Genomic DNA, 27,539 nt, shown 5'->3' on the forward strand with positions numbered 1-27,539 from the left:
CTGATTTTAAGTGATTTTATTTTTTTAAGGTGGAAGTTCAACTTCATTTGGTTATTGTCTCAATTTTTATTTTCTTATGGGGTAACTTGGTCAGTATTAAGCTTTTATCTTTTCTCTTTCAAATAATTTTTGGCTGGAGAAGTTTAAAGCTTTACTTAACAAGAATGATAAAGGATTTTGGTAAGGCGCAGTGGGTGCATCTGTTTCGCATTTGGAACACTTTCAGAAATGAGAGTTTAATGTCTTAGCTGAAATGAACTGGTGCTTTCTGTCAAAGAGTAGTGGCTTGGTTTATTAAGCCAAATAGATTTAAATTTGGTTCCTGGTATTTAGCCCATATCCCACTAATGAGGGCATAGCACTTGATTGAATTCTTCTCTTAGTTCATGCTCCAAGTTTAAGGCCCAAATTAAAGTTTGCAGCTACCAAATTATTTTTTAAGGACCAAAATATTTATGGACACCTGTAGTCCAATGCACTATTTTTGTACCACTTTGTCACTTGTCTGGCTTAAGAGCTTTTCTAAAATTTGCAGTGTGGGAAATGTTGCTTCTGGTCACATTCAGTTCAATTTAAGGAGTTTTTGTTGAATACCAGGGTCTGTGCTGTTTAGAAGTCAAAGATAACTAAAACATCATCTCTATCCTCAAGAATGTTACACTCTATGGGAACGCAGACATGTACATCAACCAAGGCAATGGTCAGGAAGAGCCATCTTAGTGGCAGGAAGACCGAGGAAATGATGAAGGTGGATTGGTCATTGGAGAAGACTTCAAAAATCTCCTTTTATCTTACTCCTTTTTCTGAAGTTGCTTTAGTATTTAAAAATGATTATTTCTTTAGTAGGTGGGAAATATACCTATGGTGGTAGGAGCCCTACTTGGAACACTGGGCATATTTTTCCCTGTGAAATAGTTAACATGTTTGCTTTGCTCTAACATGAGTGTATGTTTGTGTCATGTGTCTTTGTTGTGTGTCTGTGTGTTTGTGTGTTTATGAGAAGGAGAGATAGAAAATCTCACTCCCTTTTACTACTTTCTACTTCTTCACTTACCCTCCTTTTCTCTTCCCCTCTCCCTACCCTTCCTGCCCCCATATTCTGTATCGCAGGGCTTAAGGACTGACTTCTGGACTAAATCAGCTCCTGGTTTCAGGAGGAAAGAAAGGCCATTCCATGGCCACATAGGGAAAGTCTGACACGAGGTGGGTTGTGCTGGCGGGATCTGGGTGGGGAGAGGGTTGCAGTTTGATCCCATATAGATGGATCTTAAAAGAGCATAATGCTCAAGGCAGACATATAAACTATTGTTTGGTTTTAAGAAGACTTCGGGGATATTTTTGGCTTAAGGTTTAAAGATTATTTTAGGGCAATAGTTTCATTTTATCTTTTTCTTTCAAACGGGGTGCTTGGAATCATTCTGCCATTTTGAGAGTATCTCAGATAGTTGGAATATGGAAGTTGGAATATGGGATATGGAACTAACCCTTTCGGTGGCTTGCTTTCTCTGTGGATTTAGCTCTGTTTTCTTTTCTTTTTTTCCCCTTTATCCTTTTTTTGGTCACTTCAATAGAAATACTTTGTTAATTTGTATGGCCTCAATTTGAAGTTTGTTATAGTTCAGATTGCATGAGTTGGTCTGAAATTAACCTTTGTATTATTTATGAATAAAGACATAATGAGTAGTATAGCAGGGACTCTTTATTTAAACTGCTTAACTAAATAATTGTTTTATCCAGCTCTTTAAAACACCATTTACATATAATTGATGTACTAATTATACATGATTATAAATTTAATCCTTAAAGCAGACCTTGTGATGAATCTCAGCTGAGCTGCACTCTGTTAGCCTACTTCTAGTTACTGTTTATATTGAAATAGTAAAACTATTTTATTTGGACTTAGTATACAATTCTGGTTGTTTTCCCCCTCCTAATTAGTACTAGGAGCCCTGGTGGCACAATGGTTAATAGTTTGACTGTTAACCAGAAGGTTGACAGTTCAAATCCACCAGCTGCTCCTTGGAAACCCTATAGGGCAGTTCTACTCTGTCCAGTAGGGTCGCTATGAGTCGGAAACTGTTCAACAGCATTAGTCATCATCATCAATTCGTACTAATTGGCGTCACTGGGTGATGCAGACGGTTAAGTGCTTAGCTACTAACTGAAAGGTTGGCAGTTCGAATCCACCCAGAGACACCTCAGAAGAAAGGCCTGGTGATCTACTTATGAAAGATCAGCCATTGAAAACCCTATGGAGAACCCCCAAAACTATTGCCCTAAGATAATCTTTAAACCTTAAACCAAAAATGTCCTCTGAAGTCTTCTTAAAACCAAGCAATAGTTTAGCTTAACTAGTAAAGAATGTCTGCCTTGAGCATTATGCTCTTTTAACATCTATCTATATGGGATCAAATTCACAAAAGCAACTCGAAAGGTTAGATAGGAAGCTTAGGGGGCAGCGAGTTTATATTAATCAGAGAGGAACAGTTCAGAAGAGGAGAGTGAGAATCGTTGCTCAACTCAAAGAATGTAATCATTGCCACTGAATTATACATGTAGAAACTTGGATTGGTTTTTTCTGTGTATATTCTCAACAACAACAAAAATATTCAAAAATAAAGAAAACCCCATGGAGGACAGTTCTACTCTGACACACATGGGCTCAACATGAGTCATAGTCTACTTAATGGGAACCTGGTTAATTAGTACTAATTAGTGAGAATCAACCTTAGCCAGTGTTGATTCTTAGGTTTACAGACTCCAAAATAGGGGTTTCCGAACTGATTTATCTGTACAAATAATAGACTAGAACCATGCACAATACAAGTAAAGTCAATTTTGGACTAATAAACTTAGAACCTCTAAATGCATGAGGCAAAAGCAAGCTTGGTTAAAGAACCACAGAATGCACTAAGGGGAACAATGAATTCTGACATCTAAATGCAGAACTTCTGAGAGTGCAGAATCTCCTTGTCAGTCCATCACCATTTCTCTTTCAAAGTGACTGTTAGCTGCCCAAGTTGTGTAGTCAGAGCTCTGGTATTCGTATTCTGGCTCTGTTTACCACTCGTGTGATTAATGTTAACATTTCTAAGCCTCAGTCCCCTTAACAGCAAAATAGGGGTAATGATAATAATAGCTTACATTTCTTTGATGTTGACTTGGGCCAGGTACTGCGTTATGTACTTGGTTGTTGTTGTTAGCTGCCATCGAATTGGCCCCTGAATCATGGCGACCTCATGCGCAATGGAACGAAATGCTGCCTGATCCTATGCCATCCCCATGATCGGTTACAGATTGGACCACTGTGATCCACAGGGTTTTTGTTGGCTGGTTTTTGGATGTAGATTGCCAGACCTTTCTTTCTAGTCCTTTTTTAGTTTGGAAGCTCTACCAAAACATGTTCAACATCATAGCAACACACAAGCCTCCACTGATAGATGGGTGGTGGCCATGCATGAGTTCCTATGCACATCACATATAATTTTGTTGAATCTTTTCAACAGCCCTTTTATAATAGGTACCATTATTATTTCCATTTTATACTCAAGGGAACAGATTTCTAGAGGTTAAACAACTCTTCCCAAGGCCATACAGGTAGTCGCCAGCTTATGACCAGGTTCAGTTCTAACGACTCCAGCGTTTAAGTCGGTTCTGACATAAGTCAAATGCCTAAATTTTTTTCTTTTTTTAATTTTCATTATTATTGCCTTTTGTTAGTAGTATTTTTATAAATCCTATCTTTATTTGTCTTTGGGGCTTGGAAACATTACATATAAACTTACAGAAATGATGACATCAGCAAATTACGATCTGCAACATTGTATATAGTACATATTACTAACGATAAGATGTACCAAAAAAAAAAGGACAGTTGTAAGTGCAGTTTGTCATAACTCGAATACGTCAAAAGTTGGGGACTACCTGTAGTATGTTGCTGGATGGAGATAGGAACCCAGGAGCTCTACCTTCTAGAGCCCACTCTTACCGTCTTAGCATTAAGCATGTGAGGATTAAATGATGAATGCCTGTAAAGTACTTCATAGAATCCTGGAAAGATAACACCAAGGAGGAAAAGAAGATAGAGATTATTATTCTTTTTGTTTAGACCTAGCGAGGTGTGTTATATATGATACTGATACTGGAGATGGAAGGAATTTAGGAATTGCTATGTTGGTCATAAAACAAAATCACCATTTCCATGGAGTCAGTTCTGACTCATGGCGACCCCATATGTCTCAGAGTAGAACTGTGCTCTATAGACTTTTCGGTGGTTGATTTTTTTGGAAGTAGATTGTTAGGCCTTTCTTCTGAGATACCTTTGGGTGGACTCGAACCACAAACCTTCAGTTAGCAGCCAGATGTGAGTCACAGCCATGATCAAGTCCAGCCTTGGTTTTGGTTGTAAACAGACACCTCAAATGCTGTGCTTCTCCTAGTTTAGTTTGTCTTCTGTCACTCACAAATTTGTTCCCACACATTTAAAACCATTCGTTTCTTACTGGCACACCTTTTTGTTTTTCTTTTTCTTAACTGAGTTTCTATCCAGTTAGCTTGTGAGATTCACACAGCAAGATTCTGTATTTTTCACTCTCTCTTCTAAAAGAAACCACATCATTTTACAACAAAGCCAAACATAAGATACCAAAAAACAAACCAAACCTGTTGCCATGGAGTCGATTCCAACTCACAGTGACCGTATAGGACAGAGTAGAACTACCCCATAGGGTTCCCAGGGCTGTAATTTTTACAGAAGCACACTGCCATATCTTTCTCCTGTGGAGCAGCTGGTGGGTTCAAACCGCCGACCTTTCGGTTAGCAGCCAAGTGCTTAACCACTGCATCACCAGGGCTCCTTCCAACGTAAGATACCCATTGCTGTCAAGTAGATTCCGACTCATAGCGACCCTACAGGACAGAGTAGAACTGCCCCATGGGGTTTCCAAGCAGTGGCTGGTGGATTCGAACTGTCGACTTTTTGGTTAGCAGCCTGAACTCTTAACGACTCCATCACCAGGGCCCCAACATAAGATAAGCACTGTTAAATTACCAACTACGCCAAAAATAAATTAGACGAATATAGAATAGGTAGTTTTTCTTTAGAGTATGCCTTCAGAAGCCCATCTTGAGTTGACTTCAACTCCCGTAAAACAGAATTAATAGAGCCCTGGTGGCATAATGGTTAAGCACTCAGCTGCTAACCAAAAGGTCGGCGATTCAAACGCACCCAGGGGCTTATCAGGAGAAAGACCTGGCAATCTGCTCCCATAAAGATTGCAGCCGAGGAAACCCTATGGGGCAGTTCTACTCTGTCCTGTAGGGTTGCTATGAGTCGGAATTGACTAGACATCACATAACAACAACAAATGGGAAAGAAAGATTTTGCTAAGATTTCCTCCAGATCTAGGATTTTACAGTGCTGTGATTTAATTAGGAGCTCTGGTGGCACAGTAGTCAAAGCTGCTAACGGAAAGGTTGGCAGTTTGAACCCACCAGCCCTACTTCTCAAAGCCCCACCTCCCTGGAAGCCCTATCTAGGTGGCAGAGTTTATGGCCATCTGCCTATCTGACTGGATGGTGGCAGCTGACCCTACCTCCACAGCATCATTTGGGACTAGATACCATGAGAGAAAGGACAATCTCAGTTGTAATTCCAGTCGTCATTTGATGATATCCAATTTTTACAGAAAAGAAAGAATGTTCCCTCTGGTCAACACCTCATTTATTAATTCCACAGACATATAATGAGGTATCTACTGTGTAGTCTGAGCTCAGCTGCTAACCAAAAGGTTGGCAGTTCGAATCCATCAGCTGCTCCTTGGAAACCCTTTGGGGCAGTTCTACTCTGTTCTATAGGGTCACTATGAGTCAGAATCCACTTGACAGCAATTGATTTGGTTTTGGTTTGGTGATTTAATTAATTCTGATTTACTTTTAAAGAGAATATTCTAACAGAATTAACTTGAAATAAGGTAAATGAAAAGAGGAAGTTTATCTCTTGGTCATCATAATAAAAGTGTTGTGTTCATCAGGTCTATATTTGATTATAAAAACATTGCATTAAGGAATTGATTAGAAATAAGACATTCACTCTAGGGGGACATTCTCTTAATGTTCAATGAAGTGAAATAACAGAGGAGTTTTTAGGTTGACTTTATGGGGAGAATCGCTTAAGCAGGTGTTTTTAGTAGTTGGTGATTTTTGGTGACCATGTCCACGTGTGGTCTCTATTGCTGGTGGCCCCAAATTCACATCTTTAACTTGGTTCTAAACTTTTCTAACTGCATCTGGCAGCTCCAGCTGATACCCGGCTGGCACATTGTGCTTAACGTGTCCGTAATGACCTCAAATTTGTCCTCCAGACCCAGTTCTCCTCCTGACTTAAACACTGTGTTGGTTAATGTATTTCCAGTCTCAGGGACAGCTCTTGGATTTCTGCTGAATCCCCTGTTACTTCTTGTCTCTCCTTCTGAGCTCAGGTGTGTATTTACTTCCTTCCCTTTCTCTGCTCATATCAAGTTGGTTACTAAAATCCTGTTATTCATATCTTCTCTTTGATTCTTCGTTTCTCTTTTGCTCTTGTTTTTTGGTATCCAGGAGCATCTAGCTCCTTCCCTCTTACCCAGTAAATGCTAGTGAATAAATGAGTAAAAATCAGGGTCATCAAACAGCCGAATATGTTTCTTATTTTTCATAATGATACCAGATCCTTGAAATGTTCTTTTTTGTTATTGTTGTTTCTTTTTTAAGGAAACTACTCTTTAAGAAAGCTTTTTTTAAGGAAACTGTCTCTTGATCTTGAAGTTAGACAGATATTTAGCATTTTAAAACGACAATATGATTTTTGATTCATATCCTAACGTCGTGTTTTAAAAACTATAGCTGATGCAGTGAATAATGCAGCTGGCTTTGGGTTCAGCGGAGTGGATAAGAATGGAAATTTCTGTTGGGATCTACTTTCTAACCTAAACATCTGGAAGATTGAGGTGAGTGTATTATGCTTTTGGAACAAGCTTCCATAGTGAATAAAGCAAATGGTATTGCTGGAAGTTCTTCATCCGAGGGTCCGAGAAAAGCTGCTGGCAGGGAAATGCCAGGTCTACCAGCCTCCTGAACATTTTGCATCTCAATTTTTTTTCCCCACTTATTTTTTTAAGATACTTACTTTCTTGACAGTTTTAATGGTTCAAGGAAGAATGACACACAAAATCTGAAAAAGAACCAGGAAAATCTTTGTGTTGTTTACGTTTCTATTCTTGCCACTAAAAAATACAGATGTCATTTTCTCTTGCTCACATTCTACTTTCTTCAGTCAAAAGCACAAAACTAGAACCTCCTCTATTTAGAATTCAGTATCATAAACGTTCTCTGTGGTTCCTTTGGAAACATTTGTAGCATAAACTTTTAAGAGGAGAATTGTCATGCATGCAGCTTTAGGCCACTAGAATAGTTTTTGTCTTTCTATTTAGAATGGTTTTTCTCTTTCCCTGTCTTCATTCTGGACCACAGTTCTCTGTATGTCCTCATCATCAGAGGTGATCTCTTTGGCATTCCTTGATTCTTGGTTTTCTTGGCATTGTTGGCACTCAGAGCTGATGGGAATGCCAAGTCTTGGACCCTTCCCTCCTTGCAGCTGGATGGGAGTAAGGGCATGGTTCTCAAAGTACTGAAGCATTGCTTCTCTAGCCAGGTGACTCATATTTGCTGTTGCTTTTGGTTTTTCACTCACCACAGAGGACTGGCAGGCAGTGTGCCATTGGAGAGTTTGGGTAGAGGGGGTTGTGCATGTACAGGAAGAAGCCAGGGATATGGAGACTGACCACATGCTGCCCACACTGGGTGGAAAATAGGCCAGAAGGAGACATGGGGGAAGCCCTCCACCTTCTTGCTATCTGAGGCTTTTTGCATTTGGATGACCCCCAGAGGGAAAGTGATCAGCGTGTCACCTAACAAAATATGATGGAATTTGCAGGGAAGGTTATATTTTCACTTCTTTTTTTTTAGCTTTCAAGCTATTGCTACTTCAAAAGACAAACAAGCAGAAAGAAATGGAAGCACTTATACATGTTAACCTGATTAAATTATGACATTTGTTCAACCTAAACTCATGGTTCTATTTAGTTACTCAGGTTAATTAGACTCAACAAATCCTGAGCGCTCACTATGGGCATAGCACTCGTTTTTATATAGTTCTAGAGGATCCAAAGGCCCATGTGGGCGGCCTTAGCAGGTATGCTAAGAACACAGTTAAGGTCCAGACTCAGTTCTGAATGAACAAATAATGCTTTGTTGCCTTCACAATGCACCACATTTTAAAGGGACAGGTTTCAGCCTTCAGATTTTTGGATAAGCAATGTAGATCATCTGCAAGCTTCTCTTTTCTGTATAGAGAATGTCAGAGAGAGTTTGAATATGTTACAACTTTTTTCTCTTTTCCCACTAAAATTCTTCTCTCCCTCAAAACATGTGGACCACTGCCAGCCACCTTGGAGTGCTGGGGACAGATGTCCTTTGAAGTGGCTTCCCTGGCCTTTGGCTGCCCATTAATCCTTTCACTATAGGCATTTGTTCAGTATAAAGGGTTAAGTTATTAAATAATGCATTTATTATAAAAGAAGGTCAGAAGGAGAAGGTTTGTTTTTAGTGTATTTGATACAGGATATGGGACTAAAGAATACCAAGGAAGCCTGCTTTAGCTGAGGTAGCTTGAGGCTATACTTACATTTTATTAACCGTAGATTAAATGGATAAAGAACACTCCTTAGGGTTTTAAAATCAAAACTCATGATACGAAATCTGTCTGTCCATCCATCCGTCCCTCCCTCCCTCCATCCCTCCCTCATTCACTCCCTCCCTCCTTCCTTCCCTCCTTCCCTGGGTGGTGTAAGCAGTTAACACACTAGACTGCTAACCAAAAGATTGGAGGTTTGAGTCCACCAGAGGTGTCTCAGAAGAAAGATCTGGTGATCTACTCCAAAAAAAAATCAGCTGTTGAAAACCCTGTGGAGCACAATTGTACTCTGACACACATGGGGCCACTATGAGTCAATCGACTCAATAGCAACTGATTTTGGTTTATCTATCATCTCCTTTCTTTCTTTTTGAATATTTTATTGTGTTTTAGGTGAAAGTTTATACAGTAAATTAGTTTCCCATTCAACAATTCATACACAGATTGTTCCATGACATTGGCTGCTATCCTGCAATGTGTCAGCACTTCCCCCATTTCTACCCTGCCTTCCCCATTTCCATCTGCCCAGTTTCCCTGCTTCTCCTTGCCTTCTAATCTTTGCTTTTAGGCAAATGTTTTCCATTTGGGCTGATATAGTTGATTGTTCTAAGAAGCACATTTCTCATAGGTATTATCGTTTATTTTATAGGTCAATCTGTTGTTTGGCTGAAAGGTGACCTCCGGGAGTGGCTTGAGTTATAGGTTAAAAGGGTGTCTTAAGGGTAGTAGCCTCAGGGGTTCCTCCAATTTCTTATCATTCCAGTTACTTTGGTCTTTTTCAATGAATTTGAGTTTTGTTTTACATTCTTATCCCATTCTAACCTGGACTTTCTATTCTGGCCCTGGTCAGAGCAGTTGGTAGTGGTAGCCAGGCACCATCTAGTTCTTCTGGTCTCAGGCTAGAGGAGGAGGTGTTCGCTGTGGGTCATTAGTAGTACTATGGACTCATTGTTTCCTTGAGTCTTTGGTTTCCTTAACTCTCCCTTACTCCAGACAGGAGGAGACCAATAGTTGTATCTTAGATGGCCACTTGAAAGCTTTTAGAACTCCAGATGCCTACTCAGCAAACTAGGATGTAGAATATTTGAACTATATTATGCCAGTTGACCTAGATGGCCCCCTGAGACTATGGTCCTGAGCATTCAAACCTAGTAACTTAGTCTCAGAAGGAGTTTGGATATGTCTAAGAAGTTTCCATAACTGTGCCCTCTATGCGCTTTATTATATATTGTTGTTGTTAGGTGCCGTTGAGTCTTTTCTGACTCATAGCGACCCTGTGTACAACAGAAAGAAACACTGCTCAGTCGGTCCTATGCCATGCCCACAAATCGTTGTTATGCTTGAACCCTTTGTTGCAGCCACTGTGTCAGTCCATCTTGTTGAGGGTCTTCCTCTTTTTCATTGACCTATACTTTACTAAGCATGATGTCCTTCTCCAGGGACTGATCCTTCCTGACAGCATGTCCAAAGTATGTAAGATGTAGTCTTGCCATCCTTGCTTCCAAGCCAGCACTCTGGCTGTATTTCTTCCAAGACAGATTTGTTCGTTTTTTTGGCTGTCCATGGTATATTCAGTATTCTTTGCCAACACCACAATTCAAAGGCGTCAATTCTTATTCAGTCTTCTCTTATTCATTGTCCAGCTTTTACATGCATATGATGCAACTGAAAATACCATGGCTTGGGCCAGGCTCACCTTAGTCTTCAAGGTGACATCTTTGCTTTTCAACACTTTAAAGAGGTCTTTTGCAGCAGATTTGCCCAATTCAGTGTGTCTTTTGATTTCTTGACTGCTGCTGCCATGCGTGTTGATTGTGGATCCAAGTAAAATGAAATTCTTGACAGCTTTGATCTTTTCTCCATTTATGATGATGTTGCTTATTGGTCCAGTTGTGAGAATCTTTTTTTTTTTTATATTGAGGTATAATCCATACTGAGGGATGTGGTCTTTATCTTCATCAGTAAGTGCTTCAAGTTCTCTTCACTTTCAGCAAGCAGGTTTGTGTCATCTGCATAATGCAGGTTGTTAATGAGTCTTCCTCCAGTCCTAATGTCCTGTTCTTCTTCATACAGTCCAGCTTCTCAGATTATTTGCTCAGCATACAGATTGAATAGGTATGGTGAAAGGATACAACCCTGACGCACACCTTTCCTGACTTTAAACCACATACTATCCCCTTGTTCTGTCCGAGTATCTGCCTCTTGATCTATGTACAGGTTCCTCATGAGCAGAATTAAGTTTTCTGGAATTCCCATTCTTTGCAATGTTATCCATAATTTGTTATGATCCCCACAGTCGAATGCCTTTGCATAGTCAATAAAACACAGGTAAACATCTTTCTGATATTCTCTGCTTTCAGCCAAGATCTATCTGACATCAGCAATGATATTTCTGTTCCATGTCCTCTTCTGAATCTGGCCTGAATTTCTGGCAGTTCCCTGTCGATACACTGCTGCAGCTACTTTTGAATGATCTTCAGCAAAATTGTAGTTGTGTGTGATATTAATGATATTGTTTGATAGTTTATGCATTTGGTTGGATCACCTTTGTTCGGAATAGGCATAAATATAGATCTCTTCCTGCCGGTTGGTCAGGTAGCTGTCTTCCAAATTTCTTGGGATAGATGAGTGAGCCCTTCCAGGACTGCATCCGTTTGTTGAAAGATCTCAATTGATATTCCATCAGTTCCTGGATCCAGTGCCTTCAGTGTGGCTTGGACTTTTTCCTTCAGTACCATTGGTTCCTGATCATATGCTACCCCTTGAAATGGTTGAAGGTCAACCAATTCTTTTAGGTATAATGACTCTGTGTATTCCTTCCATCTGCTTTTGATGCTTCCTGCGTCATTTAATATTTTCTCCATAGACTCCTTCCCTATTGCAGCTTGAGGCTTGAATTTTTTCTTCAGTTCTTTCAGCTTGAGAAATGCTGAATGTGTTCTTCCCTTTTGATTTTCTGTTTCCAGCTCTTTGCGCGTGTCATTATAATACTTTACTTTGTCTTTTCGAGCCACCCTTTGAAATCTTCTGTTCAGTTGTTTTACTTCATCATTTCTTCCTTTTGCTTTAGCTACTTCATTTTGGTCTTTTCTTTCTTTCCTGTCTTTTTAATGACCTCTTGCTTTCTTCATGGATGATGTCCTTGATGTCATTCCACAACTTGTCTGGGCTTCGGTCATTAGTGTTCAATGCATCAAATCTGTTCTTGAGATGGTCTCTAAATTCAGGTGGCATATACTCAATGTCTTACTTCGGCTGTCATGGACTTTTTCTAATTTTCTTCAGTTTCAGCTTGAAGTTGCATATGAGCAATTGGTGGTCAGTTCTGCAGTCAGCCCCTGGCCTTATTCTAACTGATGATATAGAGCTTTTCCATCGTTCTTTCCACAGATGTAGTCAGTTTGATTCCTGTGTATTCCATCTGGCGAGGTCCCTGTGTATTGGCGCCATTTATGTTAGTGAGAAAAGGTATTTGCAATGAAGAAGTCGTTGGTCTTGCAAAATTCTGTCATGCGATCTCCAGCATCATTTCTGTCACCAAGGCCATATTTTCCAACTACCAGTCCTTCTTCTTTGTTTCCAACTTTTGCGTTCCAATCATCAGTAATTATCGGTGTATCCTGATTGCATGTTCATTCAATTTCAGACTGCAGAAGCTGGTAAAAATCTTCAGTTTCTTCATCTTTGGCCTTAGTGGTTGGTGCGTAAATTTGAATAATAGTCATATTAACTGGTCTTCCTTGTAGGGGTATGGATATTATCCTATCACTGACAGCATTGTACTTCAAGATAGATCTTGAAATGTCCTTTTGAGGATGATTGCATCATTGCTCTTCAGGTTGTCATTCCTAGCATAGTACACCATATGATTGTCCAATTCAAAACGGCCAATACCAGCCCATTTCAGCTCACTAATGCCTAGCATATCAATGTTTATGCGTTCCATTTCATTTTTGATGATTTCCAATTTTCCTAGACTTATATATATATATATACACATATATAAAAATATACACACATATATATGAATATATTTGTAACACATACAAGTATGTATATACAAATGCCTACAACTATACCTATTCATGCACACACTTGTACTCCCATATGCCCTACCACAGCTATATAGCATGCATATCTACCTGTGTAACCATTCACAAAGTTTTGGTTGTTATTACTGATGTTACAGAACATAATGTGTTACAGCATTTACTGTAGTTGTCCTTTATTCTTGCATACCACTCAGTGTCTTCATTTACCTTGGCACGGTGTACTGACTTCCCCCATATTGTGTATTACCTTTCCCTTTGCCAGAATTAACACATGTCTACTATTTAGTAAATGATTCTCCCTCCCTCCCCCTCCTATCCCTGGTAACCATCAAAGAACATTGCTTTCTGTGTATATACCTATTCTTGTTTTTTTATAAAACTGGTATCATATAATATTTGTCCTTTTGTGATTGACTTATTTCACTCTGCATAATGCCCTCCAGATTCATCCATATTTATAAGATGTTTTGTGGACTCATCATTATTCTTTATTGTTGCATAGTATTCACTTGTATGTACGTACCACATTTTGTTTATCCATTCATCCATTGATGGACACTAAGGTTGTTTCCATCTTTTTGCTAGTATGAATAATGGTGCAATGAACGTGGATGTGCATATGTCTATTCATGTCACTGCTTTTATTTCTTTAGGATATATACCCAGGAGTGGGATTGTTGGATCACATGATATTTCTATTTCTAGATTCTTGAGGAAGCAGCATACAGTTTTCCATTGTGGTTGTACCATTTTAAAGTCCCACCAGCAGTGTATAAGGGTTCCAGTCTCCCCACAACCTGCCCAGCATTTGTTGTTTTCTGTTTTTTTTTGATCAGTGCCATTACTGCTGGGGTGAGATGGTATCTCACTGTAGTTTTGATTTACATCTCTCTAATGGCTAATGATCGCGAGCATCTCTTCATGTGTTTGTTAGCCACCTGAATGTCTTCTTTGGTCAAGTGTCTGCTCATGTCCTTTGCCCATATTTTGATTGGATTATTTGTCTTTTTGTTGCTGAAGTTTTCTATAAATTTTTGAGATTAGTTCCTTGTTAGATATGTCATTGTCAATTTTTTTTTCCCAGTCTGTAGGTTCCCTTTTTATTCTTTTTTGGAAAGTCTTTTGATGCGCTAAGTGTGTAATCTTTAGGAGGTCCCAGTTAACTAGTTTGTCTTCTGTTTGTGCATTTTTAGTTATGTTTGATAGTGTATTTATGCCATAAATTAGGACCCTTAGCTTTGTTCCTGTGTTATCTTCCAGGAACTTCATAGTTTTAGGTTTAACATTTAGATCTTTGGTCCATTTTAATTTAGTTTTTGTGGATGGTGTGAGGTATGGATCCTGTTTTGTTTTTCTGCAGATGGCTATCCAGTTCTACCAGCACCATTTGTTAAAGAAACTATCTCTTCCCCATTGAATGGACTTTAGCCCTTTGTCAAAGATTAGCTGTTCGTAGCTGGATGGATTTATTTCTGGGTTCTTAATTCTGTTCCATTGGTTTATGTGTCCGTCATTGTACCAGTATGACACTGTTTTGATTATTGTGACTGTATAGAAAGTTCTGAGATCAGGAAGTGTGAGGCCCCCTACTTTCTTCTTCTTCAGTAATGCTTTAGCTATTTATGGCCTCTTTCCTTTCCATATAACGTTGGAGAGTAGTTGTTCCATTTCGTTAAAGAATGTTATTGGGATTTGGATTGGGAGTTGCATTGTATCTAATAATTACTCTGGGTAGTATTGACATTTTCCAATCTATGAACATGGAATGTTTTTCCATTTATGTAGGTCCCTTGGTTTCTTGCAGTAGTGTTTTGTAGTTTTCCTTGTGTAAGTCTTTTACATCCCAGTTTAGATTTATTCCTAGGTATTTTATTCTTTTGGGGGCTATTGTAAATGATCTTGCTTTCTTGATTTCCTTTTTTTGGATTCTCCTTGTTAGTGTAGAGGAATCTAACTGATTTTTGTATGTTGATCTTGTACCCTGCCACTTTGCTGAACCCTTCTATTAGTTCCAGTAACTTTCTTGTGGAATCTCTTGAGATTTTCTAGTATAGGATCATGTCATCTTCGATTAGGGATAGTTTTACTTCTTCCTTACCAATTTGGGTGCCCTTGATTTTACTTCCTTGCATTATTGCTCTGGCTAGGACAGTGTTGAATAAGAGTGGTGATAATGGACATGCTTGTTTCATTCTTATTCTCGAGGGGAATGCTTTCAGTCTCTCTTCTTTGAGAATGATGTTGGCTATGGTTTTATATATATGTCCTAAATTATGTTGAGGAATTTCCCTTCTATTCCTATTTTGCTGACTTTTTTTTTTTTTTTTTAAACCAGGAAAGGGTTCTTCTCCTTCCTTTCTTTCCTTCCTTGTTTCCTAACATATTACATTAGGCCAGTGTGTGACCTATATAAGATTTTCTCATGGTTGAAGAGATGTCAACAGAAAAAAGCAGCACTTGCATTTGTATTTTCCATCCTCACTGAGTATTCTGATCCTTGAATGTTTGCTGGTTTTTTTTGGATAAGAAAACCCAGTTAATGATTTATTTTAGTGTCCTTTTCCTCAGTGGTTGATGTACCTGCATCATTGCCAGCTGGGTGATTTTTACTTGTTTTCTTTTCTGCATTATGGCCCCTTCATCCTTAAAATCTCTTAATATTCCAGACACAATTGAATTCCTTTGAACCTGTGTCACTATTTGTAGAGTTAACTCCACAAGACTGACCTAGTTTGTAGATGGCCACGTTGTAAAATGATGGCAACTAGATTCAAGCTGTCTCCATAAAGTCACTGAATTCTCATGATTAAACTTTTCCTGTGGTAAATCCCCTTTTAGAGTATTCATTTCAAATTTCAAATAACTTTCAGATTTTTCTTATAACCCAAGTGGAAGGAAACCCCATAAAACATTCCTTCAGTGTGCCTATAATTTGGAAATAAATTTTGGGAAAAATTGAGACTCTGCAAGCTAAACTTTAGCTGCGAAGTCAATCTTATAAACACCAGAAAATTGTCCTGTGTACAACGGAACAGCTGATCCTGTCTGGACTGTAAGTTGTTACTGTTTAAAGACCACATGTCATCTGCTGCCAGGGAAATTCTGGGAAGGACTATCCATTACGTGGGGTGTTTTTACAGCTAATGATAGGTGCCGTTTTCTTCTTCCTAGACTGCCACAAATTTCAAAATGTACGTAGAAAACTGGAATATTCAGACAGCTACTTGGCTAAAGTGGTAAGAAAAATAAAGATGACCTCATTACTCAGGATGCTGGACTATGTTTAGATAGGGCTCATTAGATGCCCAGCTATCGTCTGTCAGTAGTAATGTCATCTGATACTTTTGTTTTGTATTAACATCCAGACCCTGTAAATGGAAAAGTAGAAATAGTGTAATTTGAGAATGTCACCATGCAGCATACTTATTTTAATTTTTGATACACTTACTACTGCCCTTTATGTGTACCAGGCCCTTATTCGATCCTCATATGAACCCTATGAGATGTTGATAGTTAATTATCCCCATGTTACAGATGAAGGAAGTGAGACACAGGTTGTGTAACTTACCCACAGTCACACAGCTAGTGAGTGATAGATATGAGTCCAAGCAGTCTGTCTCCTGAGCCAGGCTCTTTATCTCTGTGCTGAGCTGCCTGTTACCTAGAGAAGCATCTGTTGCTGAGATGTCAAGGAGGGTCAGTATCAGCATCAAATATCTGATGATCGCTGTGTTCAAATAGCATTAAAAGCTTTATGGTACCCCCGATTATTATGCTTTTTAACTTTGTATTTTTTTTTTTTTGATATTCCTTTGTCCTTTTGTTTTCCTACACGTTCCAAAATGAGAAACATTTCTTATTATGGAAATAATAATATACTATCCTTAAAGCAGAAAGTCCCTGGGTGGCGAAAGTGATTTGCAATTAACTGCTAACCTAAAGGTTGGAAGTGTAAACCCACCCAACTGCACCACGGAAGAAAGGCCTGGTGATCTGCTTCCATAAATATTACAGTCAAGAAAACCCTGTGGAGCAGTTCTACTGTGTAACACATGGGATCATCGTGAGTTGGAATCAACTCAGCACCAAGGAATTTGGTTTGTTGTTTTTTTATCCTTAAAGTGGAGTCCCTGGATAGAAAGTAACCATTCAAATCTTTATCAGGTACAGTATGATAGAGTCAAGATCATTTAGTTCTATGCTGGTTACAAATTCGTATTCATCTCCCAAAAAGTCTGAATTGTAGCTTTCCTCTCTGGTAGTAGTCAAGAAAATCAGAACAGGTCAGGATGCTTGGAGTACATTGCAAGTCCCTGAATTAGGGTTAGGCAGGCCTCCCAGCAGTAATGGATCAAACAGTTTCTCTGTAGTCTGGTTCGGAGAAAAGCAGGTATAGCTAAAAGTTTCTAGTATGTTTTACCTGTGGCTCATTGTATTTCCTCTCTTCACAGTGTGTGCTATGAGCGGGCTCCCTGGTATCCCACCGTGCTAACCTTCATCCTGTCTGCCTTGTGGCATGGTGTCTACCCTGGATACTATTTTACGTTCTTAACTGGAATCCTTGTCACACTAGCAGCCAGAGCGGTAAGCTTCCTTTTTTTGTAGGGTCTTTTCCTTAGTAATCTGATGCCTCATAAGTTTGTTGCCTTTTTGGTCCTAGCAGGAGCAGTGAAAGTGATGTTTTGAAAAATCAAACAACAACAGACACAAGTCTTCCCATTAGAGAAATACTTCAAACTGTAGGAACTTGGGGTCATTAAAAAAAATGGTTAACCACTTTATTTTAATACTGTTTATGGAGGGTATGTCAAAACAAAAGGAAGTTTGGTTGCAATGTTTAGTACCTAACGAGATAAAGAGATTTTGAATCCTTACAGGCTGTGAACATACACAGTCTACTAATTAGAGATGACAATGATTGTTAATTAATGTAGGCTCTGTAGGGCTTCAATTTGTTTATACAATGAATCGTCCACTTATTTTTTCATTTCGTTATCCTAAACTGAGAAATAATTCAAAAAGTCCCTGAGCAGCCAGTAAAATCGCAGACACAGAAACTGTATTCTATTGGAGGTTGATGTAACCTCTCATGTTGTCATCCCTGGTCCAGTTAACTTAAACTCATTGCCCTCCAGTTGATTCCAACTCATAGCGACCCTATAGGACAGAGTAGAACTGCCATATAGGGTTTCCAAGGTGCAGCTGGTAGATTTGAACTGCCGACCTTTTCGTTAGCAGCCAAGCTCTTAACTACTGTGCCACCATGGCTCCCCAGTTAATTTAGTTTGTGTAAAATTCTTCGTCAGTTTTATAAATTTGGTTATCTGTGTTTTGGGGTAGTCTTCAGTTTGTCCTTCACTGTTCTACTATTTGCTGATTATACAGCAGAGCTGGATAACAAAGGAATAAAAAAATATGTCTGTCCTTATGGAAGGAGTTAGAACATGTATATGAACCCAAACCCATTGCCTCTGAGTTGATTCTGACTCATAGCGATCCTCTAGGACAGAGTAGAACTGCCTCATAGTTTCCAAGACTGTAATTTTTAAGGAAGCAGACTGCCAGATTGTTCCCCTGTGGGCTATCTGGTGGGTTCGAACTGCTGGCTTTTCGGTTAGCAGCTGAATGCTTAAACACTGTGCCACCAGGGCTCCTTAACATGAATGTAAGTAATTGCAATTCAAAGTGCTTTAGTTGTCAAATAGAGAGTTAGAGTTCTCTGAGTTAGAAGCAGGAGAAACTGTAAGCAGCTAGTCTGTGGTAATCAGGAAAATTCAGAAGAGTTTAAACAGAGGGAGTGGCATGAAGGCAGTGTGGAGGCAGAAAATGATAAGAGCTGTTTGGAGAATGGCAAGTAATTCAGCTTGGTTGTATTTGGAAAGGCCCCTGCATGCCAGGAGTCAAGGTAAACCGAAAAAAAAAAAAAAAAAAAACAAACCTGTTGCCTCAATTCTGACTCATATCAACCCTATGGGAAAGAGTAGAACTGCCCCATAGGGTTTCTAAGGCTGTAATCTTTACGGAAGCAGACTGCCACATCTTTCTCCTACAGAACGGCTGTGGGTTCAAACCACTAACTTTTTGGTTAGCAGCCGAGTGCTGTAACTGCTGTACCACCAGGGTTTCTTGGAGTCAAAATAATAGGGGGGCAATTTAGTGTTTTTGAGCAAGGAGAATTGCCATGAGAGTGGGGCCTGAAAAAATTCTTTTGATGGACATTGATTAGAGCAGAAAGAAGGAGGTTGTAGATCCACACGGGAAGGAGGTAGCATGTGCTAGAAGCAAACCATAGTCGACAGTCGGAGAGGAGATCTTTTAAATGATCAACCAGAAAAGCACAGATATTCAAGTCTGTTGTAGGGCAAATACAGTGCTGTGTACTTCCCTGCCGGAAGTATTGTGATACAGCATAGCATAGTTACACAGTGTTGATGTTGTTGTCAGGGGTCCTCAAGTCGATTCCGACTTTTAGCAACCCCATGTGACAGAGTAGAACTGCCCCATAGGGTTTTCTAGGCTGTAATCTTTACAGGAGCAGATTGCCAGGTCTTTCTCCCATGGAGCCACTGAGTGAGTTTGAACAGCCTAAAATTTGGTTAGCAGCTGAGCTCTTAACTGTTACACCACCAGGACTCCTTCACTTATACAATAGTACAATGTTATTTTTATAAAGATGAGTCTGTTATCACCCAGAAAAAGCTGTTTGATATTTTCTGTTTGAAAGGGCAGGTAAATGTGTAATATGTCTTAGAATTGTTTTCATCATCAGAAATGGTCAGAATTTAAAATACATGTATCTATTTAATCTTCAGTTTTCTGGAAAATTCACTTATATAGAACATCTCCTGAGAATGATTCATAGGATGTTTAACCAAGAAGCCACACAGATCATACCACTCACAGGGCCAAAGTGTCTTAGGCTCCTGGAAGTTTACTTAATAAAATCTCATATCTGATGCCCAACGTTATCTGAGTTTCCCTTGATGGATGAACCTGTGGACTCTGTCCTGAGGAGCTCAGGGCTGAGGAGAAGAGTTCTTCTCTTGCCTATAAGCCAGCCATTTTTTTCAACTCTGCCTTTTTCAGCTCTGGAAGTTAAGTGTCCTTCTGGAAGGCAATGGAGTCACTCACGTGTGTCAAAAGACCTACAAATGAACATATCCTTTGACCTAGCCTTTGCAATTTCAAATAATTGTGTCTTTACCTAAGTTTCTTTATCTCTAAAATGGGTATAGGAGCCCTGGTGGCACAAAGGTTAAGCACTTGGCTGCTAAACAAAAGGTTGACAGTTTGAACCCACCTAACAGCTCCTCGGGAGAAAGATGTGCCGATGTGCTCCTATAAAGATTACAGCCTAGGAAACCCTATAGGGAAGTTCCACTCTGTCACACAGAGTCGCTATGAGTCATATCAGCTTAATGGCATTTAACAACAACAATAACAAAATAGGGATAATAATGCTTTCACGATAGGATTGTTGGGAGAATCAAAGAGATGATACTCATGTAAAGCATTAGCACAGGATTGGCACTCGGTAAGCACTTAATAAATAGTTGCTTTTATTAGTAGTAATAGAAATATGATTTATATTACTATTATCTGAAGGAAATAATTAGAGAACCATGCAAAGATTTATCTACAAGTATATTTATCACAGAATTATTTATAATAGCAAAACGGGGGGAAGGGAAAGTGGGGGTAGGAAGACAAGCTAAAGTGTCCACAATTAACTTAAAATTATATTGGTGATTAATATTTACTGACATGGAAAAAAGTTTATGATATATTTCTAAATGAAAAAATAAGCTAGAAAATATATTGATACCATTAAAAAATATAAATGCGGATATATATGAATAGAAAAAGGCTGGGAAGGATATGTGCCATGTTTTTCAAGAGTGTGAAAATGGTGTGGCAGAGGCATCTGACATCTGCCCTCCTGTAACTTCACGAGGTGGAGAGAGAATCACCATCAGCATTTGCCCAAGGCAGATTCCTATGAAGCGAAGGTTAGACATATCTCCTCTCTCCAGACTTTTTACTGATTCTGACACCAGCCGACCCTCCCACAGCACTCTGTACTTCTCTGCTGGGTTTGATACCTCATTGCAGTGGCCACACAGAGCTCACAAACAATATTCATGATTATGGGGTTTATTAGGGAAGTAACAGGTTACAATTCAGGACCAGGAATGACACAGGATACAGTTCTTCGGTCAGGACAGCTTCTCAGCTGGACCTATAGGCAGGCCTCTCCCTGGCCCTCGGCCTCTCGGGCCTCTCGGGCCTCTTGGGCCAGCCCAGCCTTTCCACTGCTCAGGCAAGTGTTACCAAGCTTTTCAGCTCCACCGATAAGTGCCCAGAGGCACCCACTCTGCCAGTAAGCCTTCTGCCCGAAGGCACTCGGCTCTCTAGCTCCATGAGTTGGTAAGCGTAGCTCTGTTGACAAGTGTCCATAGACACCTGACTTTGCTAGCAAGCCTTCTGCCTGAAGGCACTCAGGTCTCTTGCTCCACGGTCTGGGAAACCCATTGTGCCATCTCCTGCTGGTCTCCTGGTTCTGATGCCACGGTATTGCTGCCACAGCTTCTCACCATCTGTCTCTGCCTTCGATGTTAAAGCTCTCTCTCTCTCTCTCTATTTCCTGGGTCTAGGAGGTTCTCAGCTTAGGGATCCTGGGTCCAAAGGATGTGCTGTACTTCTAGCTCTTCTTTCTTGGTGGTAGTGAAATTCTTCCTCCCCCTGCTCTGGGATTGGCTCTCTTTTTTAAGCCTAGTGGGATGGCAAAATTGACCATTCCCCTTGTTAGGGTTCCATACATCTCATTTGTATGGTCCCACCCCCCCAGGGGTTCCATGCACCTTATTTGCATTCTTAGCAGGCTGTCCAGTCAGTCCCCTTGGTGGGCCACATATGCCGAATTTGCATAGTTCCACCCAGTCATTTTGGGGGAGTCGCAAAGACTGTCGTCACAAAGAAGGGCCATGTTAAGTAATTCACTGCACAGCAAAGTGGTTCTCTCTGGGAGATACGAGAAAAGGAAAACAAAATCATTTTTGCTTGGTTGTTCTGTTAACAGTTTTCTACAGTGAACCTGTATTTTTTTTTTTTATATAATAAGAAAAACCAGAGTGATATTTCTAGTTGAAATAGAATCGAGATGGTCTGTTTTCTGCAGCCTGTGTCCCTGTGGTATACTGCCTCCAGACGCTGAGGAAAGGTTGATTTTGTGTTTTACCCCCTTGTTGCTTGTCTTGGCTTGCAGGTGAGGAACAACTACAGACAGTACTTCCTTTCTTCAAAAGCTCTCAAGGTTGTTTATGACGTAGTCACCTGGGCTGTCACTCAGCTGGCTGTCTCTTACACGGCTGCACCCTTTGTGATGCTGGCAGTCGAACCAACCATCAGTTTGTACAAGTAAGTTACCATTTTTCTCAGTTGTCGTCTCATGAACTTATCTGTTTTACTAATTGGTAAATGGAATTAGCCAGTACTAAGAATTTCTAAATGTGGTTTCAGTGTGAAAAATGCCCAGAGAAAGCCTTAAGAGGAAATGGCTGTCCTGAGGATACCAACTGTCTTAGTTACCTAGTGCTGCTGCAATAGAAATACCACAAGTGGGTGGCTTTAAAGAACAGAAATTGATTTTCTCGTAGTGCTGGATGCTGAAAGTCCAAATCAGGGTCTCATCCATGTTGATTCTTTTTGTGGTCCTCTTTCCTAGTTTCTGGTGTCTGTTGGCAGTCCTTGACATTCCTTTGCTTGTTCATGCGTCCTCATGTGGCATCTATCTTTCTTCCTGTGTGTGTGTGTGTGTGTGTGTGTGTGTGTGTGTGTCTGAGTCTCGTCTGCTTTTTTTATATGATACCCTTCAGAAGTGATTAGGATCCACCCTGCTCTGGTATGACCCAAGTAACATCTTAACAAAAGAAAACCCCTATTCCCAAACAGGTACAGGGGTTAGGACTTCAGCATAACGTTTTGGGGGATACAATTCAGTTCGTAACACCAACATAGAAATGCTAATACACATGAGCAAATTTTATAGGAATCTGTTAAGCTATTTATAATATAATTAAAGGGTGCTCATGGCAGTGAATTTTGAAGAGATGTGTCTTGGTCACCTAGTGCTGCTGTAACAGAGGTACAACAAGTGGGTGGCTTTAAAGAACAGATTTTTTTTCTCACAGTTTAGGAGGCTACAAGTATGAATTCAGGGCACCAGCTCCAGGGGAAGGCTTTCTCTCTGTTAGCTCTAGGGGAAGATCTTTGTCTCTTTCCTTCTGTAGCCCTGATGCTCCTTGATGGTCTTCAGATGGCATCTGTCTTCCCCTGTTTGTGCTTGCTTGTCTCTGTGTCAGCGCTGTTCTTTATATCACCAAGAAGTGATTAGGTTTAGGACACACCCTACATGGCTATGGCCTTATTAACATAACAATGTATTTCTAAATTGCATCCACAAGTAGAGGGTCAGGACTCCAATACATATATTTGGGGAACACAATTCAATCTATAACAGGATGTATCTGGATTAAAAACTCAGAGGGGGAATTTGCTGCTCTTGGCTCTTTTTCCCAGAGGTTAAGATCTGTTGAAAGAGACCTGGTGGCACAGTGGTTACGCACTCAGCTGCTAACCAAAAGGTCAGTGGTTCGAACTCACCAGCCACTTCTGGAGGAAAGGCCTGGCCATCTGCTCCCATAAAGATTTCAGCCCAGGAAACCCTATGGGGCAGTTCTCCTCTAACAAATAGGGTCGCTATGAGTCAGAATCAACAGGATGGCACAAAACAACAGATCTATTGGGAACTATGGGATATCCCAGGAGTGCTGGGACTTGCCAGCTGCTGGGATTGGCCAGCTCTGGTGGTCGTTACATGAGCTCTGTGCTCTTCACTGAGATGGAGATTCTGATGGGGTGCATGTAGGGGATTTACGTTGGGAGTTCCATATACTGGATTTAGGGTGAAGGAAGAGGTTCACACCAGAGACCAGAGGTCTTTAGGGAAAGGGCTTAGGGCCCTTATATTCACATTCCAGTGCTCCAGCTGAAGGACAAATGTATTCTTGCTTTCTTGTCTTATTTCACTTTTAGGTTTAATTAGTTGTATTTCTCCACTCTTGTGAAGTGGGTGAGAACATAGGCTCATGAACTGGTTATGTGACCTCTAGCAAGTTATTAACCTCGTTTACCTGTGTTTTCTCAACTGTAAAATGAGGCTAAGAATAGAAACCACCTCAAGAACTGAGTAAGGAAAAGAAGCAGAGGGCTCAGCGCATAGCCTCCACAATAAATGCTAACTTACACAGTGAAAGTTGTGAGAGCCAGAACTCGACAGGACTGCCTTGTTTTTCCAGGTCTTGAAAGTTTCTCGCCTTTTACAGGTTGCAGTCTTATCACGTTTCTGTCACTTGGTTTAGTGGAAAATGTTTGAGTTTTCCTTCTCTGACAGGTTTCTGCCTTATACAGGTTCCAGCTTTCACAGGCTTTACTGTATTATTTCATGGGTTGTATGGGCTTGTGTAGGTTAACATTGAAACATACTGATGGTAAAAATACTGACTTAGAAATAAGCAAAACATGCATTATTTGTAAGTTAGGGTATAGTTAATGGACTGTAGTCCTCTATAGTTAATGAATCAGGAATGAATCAAAGAGAGACTTTTACTACTCAGTACGTATCTCAGTGTCTATATGTGGTGGTGTTGTTGTTAGGTGCCATTGAGTCAGTTCAGACTCATGGTGACCCTAGGTACAACAAAATGAAACACTGCCCAATCCTGCACTACCTCCACAATCACTGATATTTCTGAGCCCGTTGTTGCAGCCACTATGTCAGTCCATCTCCTCGAAGGTCTTCCTCTTTTTTGCTGACCCTCTGCTTTACCAAACATGATGTCCTTTTCCAGGGACTGGTTCCTCCATATAATATGTCCAGAGTACGTGAGACAAAGTACCATCCTTGCTTCTAAGGAGCATTCTTACTGTACTTCTTCTAAGACAGATTTGTTTGTTCTTCTAGCAGTCCATGGTATATTCAGTATTCTTCACCAAAACCATAATTCAAAGGCCTCAGTTCTTTTTGGTCTTCCTTATTCATTGTCCAGCTTTCACATGCATATGAGCCAATTGAAAATACCGTGGCTTGGGTCAGGTGCACCTTAGTCCTCAAAGTGACACCTTTGCATTTTAACACTTTAAAGAGCAGCAGACTTGCCCAATGCAATACGTTGTTTGATTTCTTGACTGTTGCATCCATGGGCATTGATTGTGGATCCAAGTAAAATGCAGTCCTTGACAACTTCAGTCTTTTTCCATTTATCATGATGTTGCTTATTGGTCCAGTTGTGAGGATTTTTGTTTTCTTTCTGTTGAGGTGTAATCTGCACTGAAGGCTGTAGTCTTTGATCTTCATCAGTAAGTGCTTCAAGTCCTCTTCGCTTTCAGCAAGCAAGGTTGTGTCTCTGCATATCGAAGGTTACTAATGACTTTTCCTCCAGTCCCGATGTCACATTCTTCTTCATGTAGTACAGCTTCTCAGATTGTTTGCTCAGCATACAAATTGAGTAAGTATGGTGAAAGGTATAACCCTGATGCCACATCTTTCCTAACTTTAAACTGTGCAGTATCCCCTTGTTCTGTTCGAACAACTGCCTCTGGGTCTATGTACAGGTTCCTCATGAGCACAATTAAATGTTCTGGAATTCCCATTCTAGAATTCCCATTCTTCTCTTTGTTATCCACAGTTTGTTATGATCCACACAGTTCAATACCTTTGCATAGTCAATAAAACACAGGTAAACATCTTTCTGGTATTCTTGTTTTCAGCCAAGATCCATCTGACATCAGCAGTGATGTCGCTTGTTCCATGTCTTCTTCTGAATCTGGCTTGAATTTCTGGCAGTTCCCTGTCAATGTACTGCTGCAACTATTTTTGAATTATTTTCGGCAAAATTTTGCTTGCGTATGATATTAATGATATTGTTCAATAATTTCCACATTTTGTTGGATCACCTTTCTTTGGAATGGGCACAAATATGGATCTCTTCAAGTCGACTGGCCAGGTAGCTATCTTTCGAATTTCTGTCGTAGACAAATGAGCACTTCCAGCACTGCATCTGTTTGTTGAAACATCTCAGTTGATATTCTGTCAATTCCTGGAGCTTTGTTTTTCACCAGTGCCTTCAGTGCAGCTTGGACTTCTTCCTTCAGTACCATCAGTTCTTGATCATATACTTCCTCCCGAAATGGTGGAACATCGACCAATTCTTTTTGGTATGGTGCCTTGTATTCCTTCCATCTTCCTTTGATGCTTCCTGCATAGTTCAGTATTTTGCCCGTAGAATCCCTCAATATTGAAACTTGCAGCTTGAAATTTTTCTTGAGTTCTTTCAGCTTGAGGAATGCCAAGCATGTTCTTCTCTTTTGGTTTTCTAACTCCAGGTCTTTGCACATTTCATTATAATACTTTGTCTTCTCAAGCTGCCCTTTGAAATCTTCTGTTCAGCCCTTTTACTTTATCATTTCTTCCTTTAGCTTTAGCTACTCTATGTTCAAGAGCATGTTTCAGTTTCTTTTCACATCCATCCTGGTCTTTTCTTTCTTTCTTTTCTTTTTAATAACCTTTTGCATTCTTTATGTATGATGTTGTTGATGTCATCCCACAACTCGTCTGGTTGTTTGGTCATTAGTGTTCAATTAGTCAAATCTATTCTTGAGATGGTCTCTAAATTCGGGTGGGATATACTCAAGATCATACTTTGGCTCTCATAGACTTGTTTTAATTTTTTCAGCTTCAACTTAAGCTTGCATATGAGCAATTAATGGTCTGTTCTGCAGTCAGCCCCTGGCCTTATTCTGCCTGATGATATTAAGCTTCTCCATCGTCTCTTTCCACAGATGTAGTCAATTTGATTCCTGTGTATTCCATCCAGTGAGGTCCATGTGTATAGTCACCGTTTATGTTGTTTAAAAAAGGTATTTGTGATGAATAAGTGGTTGGTCTTAACAATATTCTATCTTGAGATTTCCAGGGTTGTTTTTATCATCAGGGCCATATTTCCAGTTACCAATCCTTCTTCTTAGTTTCCAACTTTCGTGTTCTAATCACCAGTAATTATCAATGCATCTTGATTCCATGTTTGATCAATTTCAGACTTCAGAAGTTGGTAAAACTTTCAGTTTCTTCATTTTTGGCATCAATGGTTAGTGAATAAATTTGAATAATAGTCATATTAACTGGTCTTCCTTATAGTCATATGGATATTATCCTATCACTGACAGCATTGTAGTTCAGGATAGATCTTGAAATATTCTTTTTGATGATGAATGTGATACCATTCCACTTCAATTTGTCATTCATGGCATAGTAGACCTATGACTGTCTGATTCAAAATGGCCAATACCAGCCCATTTCAGCTTACTAATGCCTAAGATACTGATTTTTATACTTTCCATTTCATTTTCGATGACTTCCAATTTTCCTAGATTCATACTTCATACATTCCACGTTATAATTATTAATGGATGTTTGTAGCTGTTTCTTCTCATTTTGAGTCATGCCACATCAGCAAATGAAGGTTCCTAAAGCTTTACGCCATCCATATCATTGAGGTCGAGTCTACTTTGAGGAGGCTGCTCTTCCCCAGTCATATTTTGGGTGACTTCCAACCTGAGGGGCTCATCTTCTGGAACTGTTTCAGACAATATTTGCTGCTATTCATAAGGTTTTCACTGGCCACTTTTTTTAGAAGTAT

General features: G+C 39.9%; 1 protein-coding gene across 1 annotated transcript in view; it reads left to right on the forward strand.

Moving 5' to 3' along the window:
• Positions 1 to 27,539, forward strand: part of MBOAT1 (membrane bound O-acyltransferase domain containing 1) — a 160,396-nt gene that overhangs the window by 125,622 nt on the left and 7,235 nt on the right. Inside the window, exons 9-12 of the mRNA XM_004383998.2 lie at positions 6,883 to 6,986; positions 15,955 to 16,019; positions 17,235 to 17,367; positions 22,049 to 22,200. Coding sequence (XP_004384055.1) covers positions 6,883 to 6,986; positions 15,955 to 16,019; positions 17,235 to 17,367; positions 22,049 to 22,200 — 454 coding nt within the window. The remainder of the gene's footprint in view (positions 1 to 6,882; positions 6,987 to 15,954; positions 16,020 to 17,234; positions 17,368 to 22,048; positions 22,201 to 27,539) is intronic.

This window comes from Trichechus manatus, unplaced genomic scaffold, assembly GCF_000243295.1.
Source record: "Trichechus manatus latirostris isolate Lorelei unplaced genomic scaffold, TriManLat1.0 scaffold00115, whole genome shotgun sequence".
Lineage (NCBI taxonomy): Eukaryota > Metazoa > Chordata > Mammalia > Sirenia > Trichechidae > Trichechus > Trichechus manatus.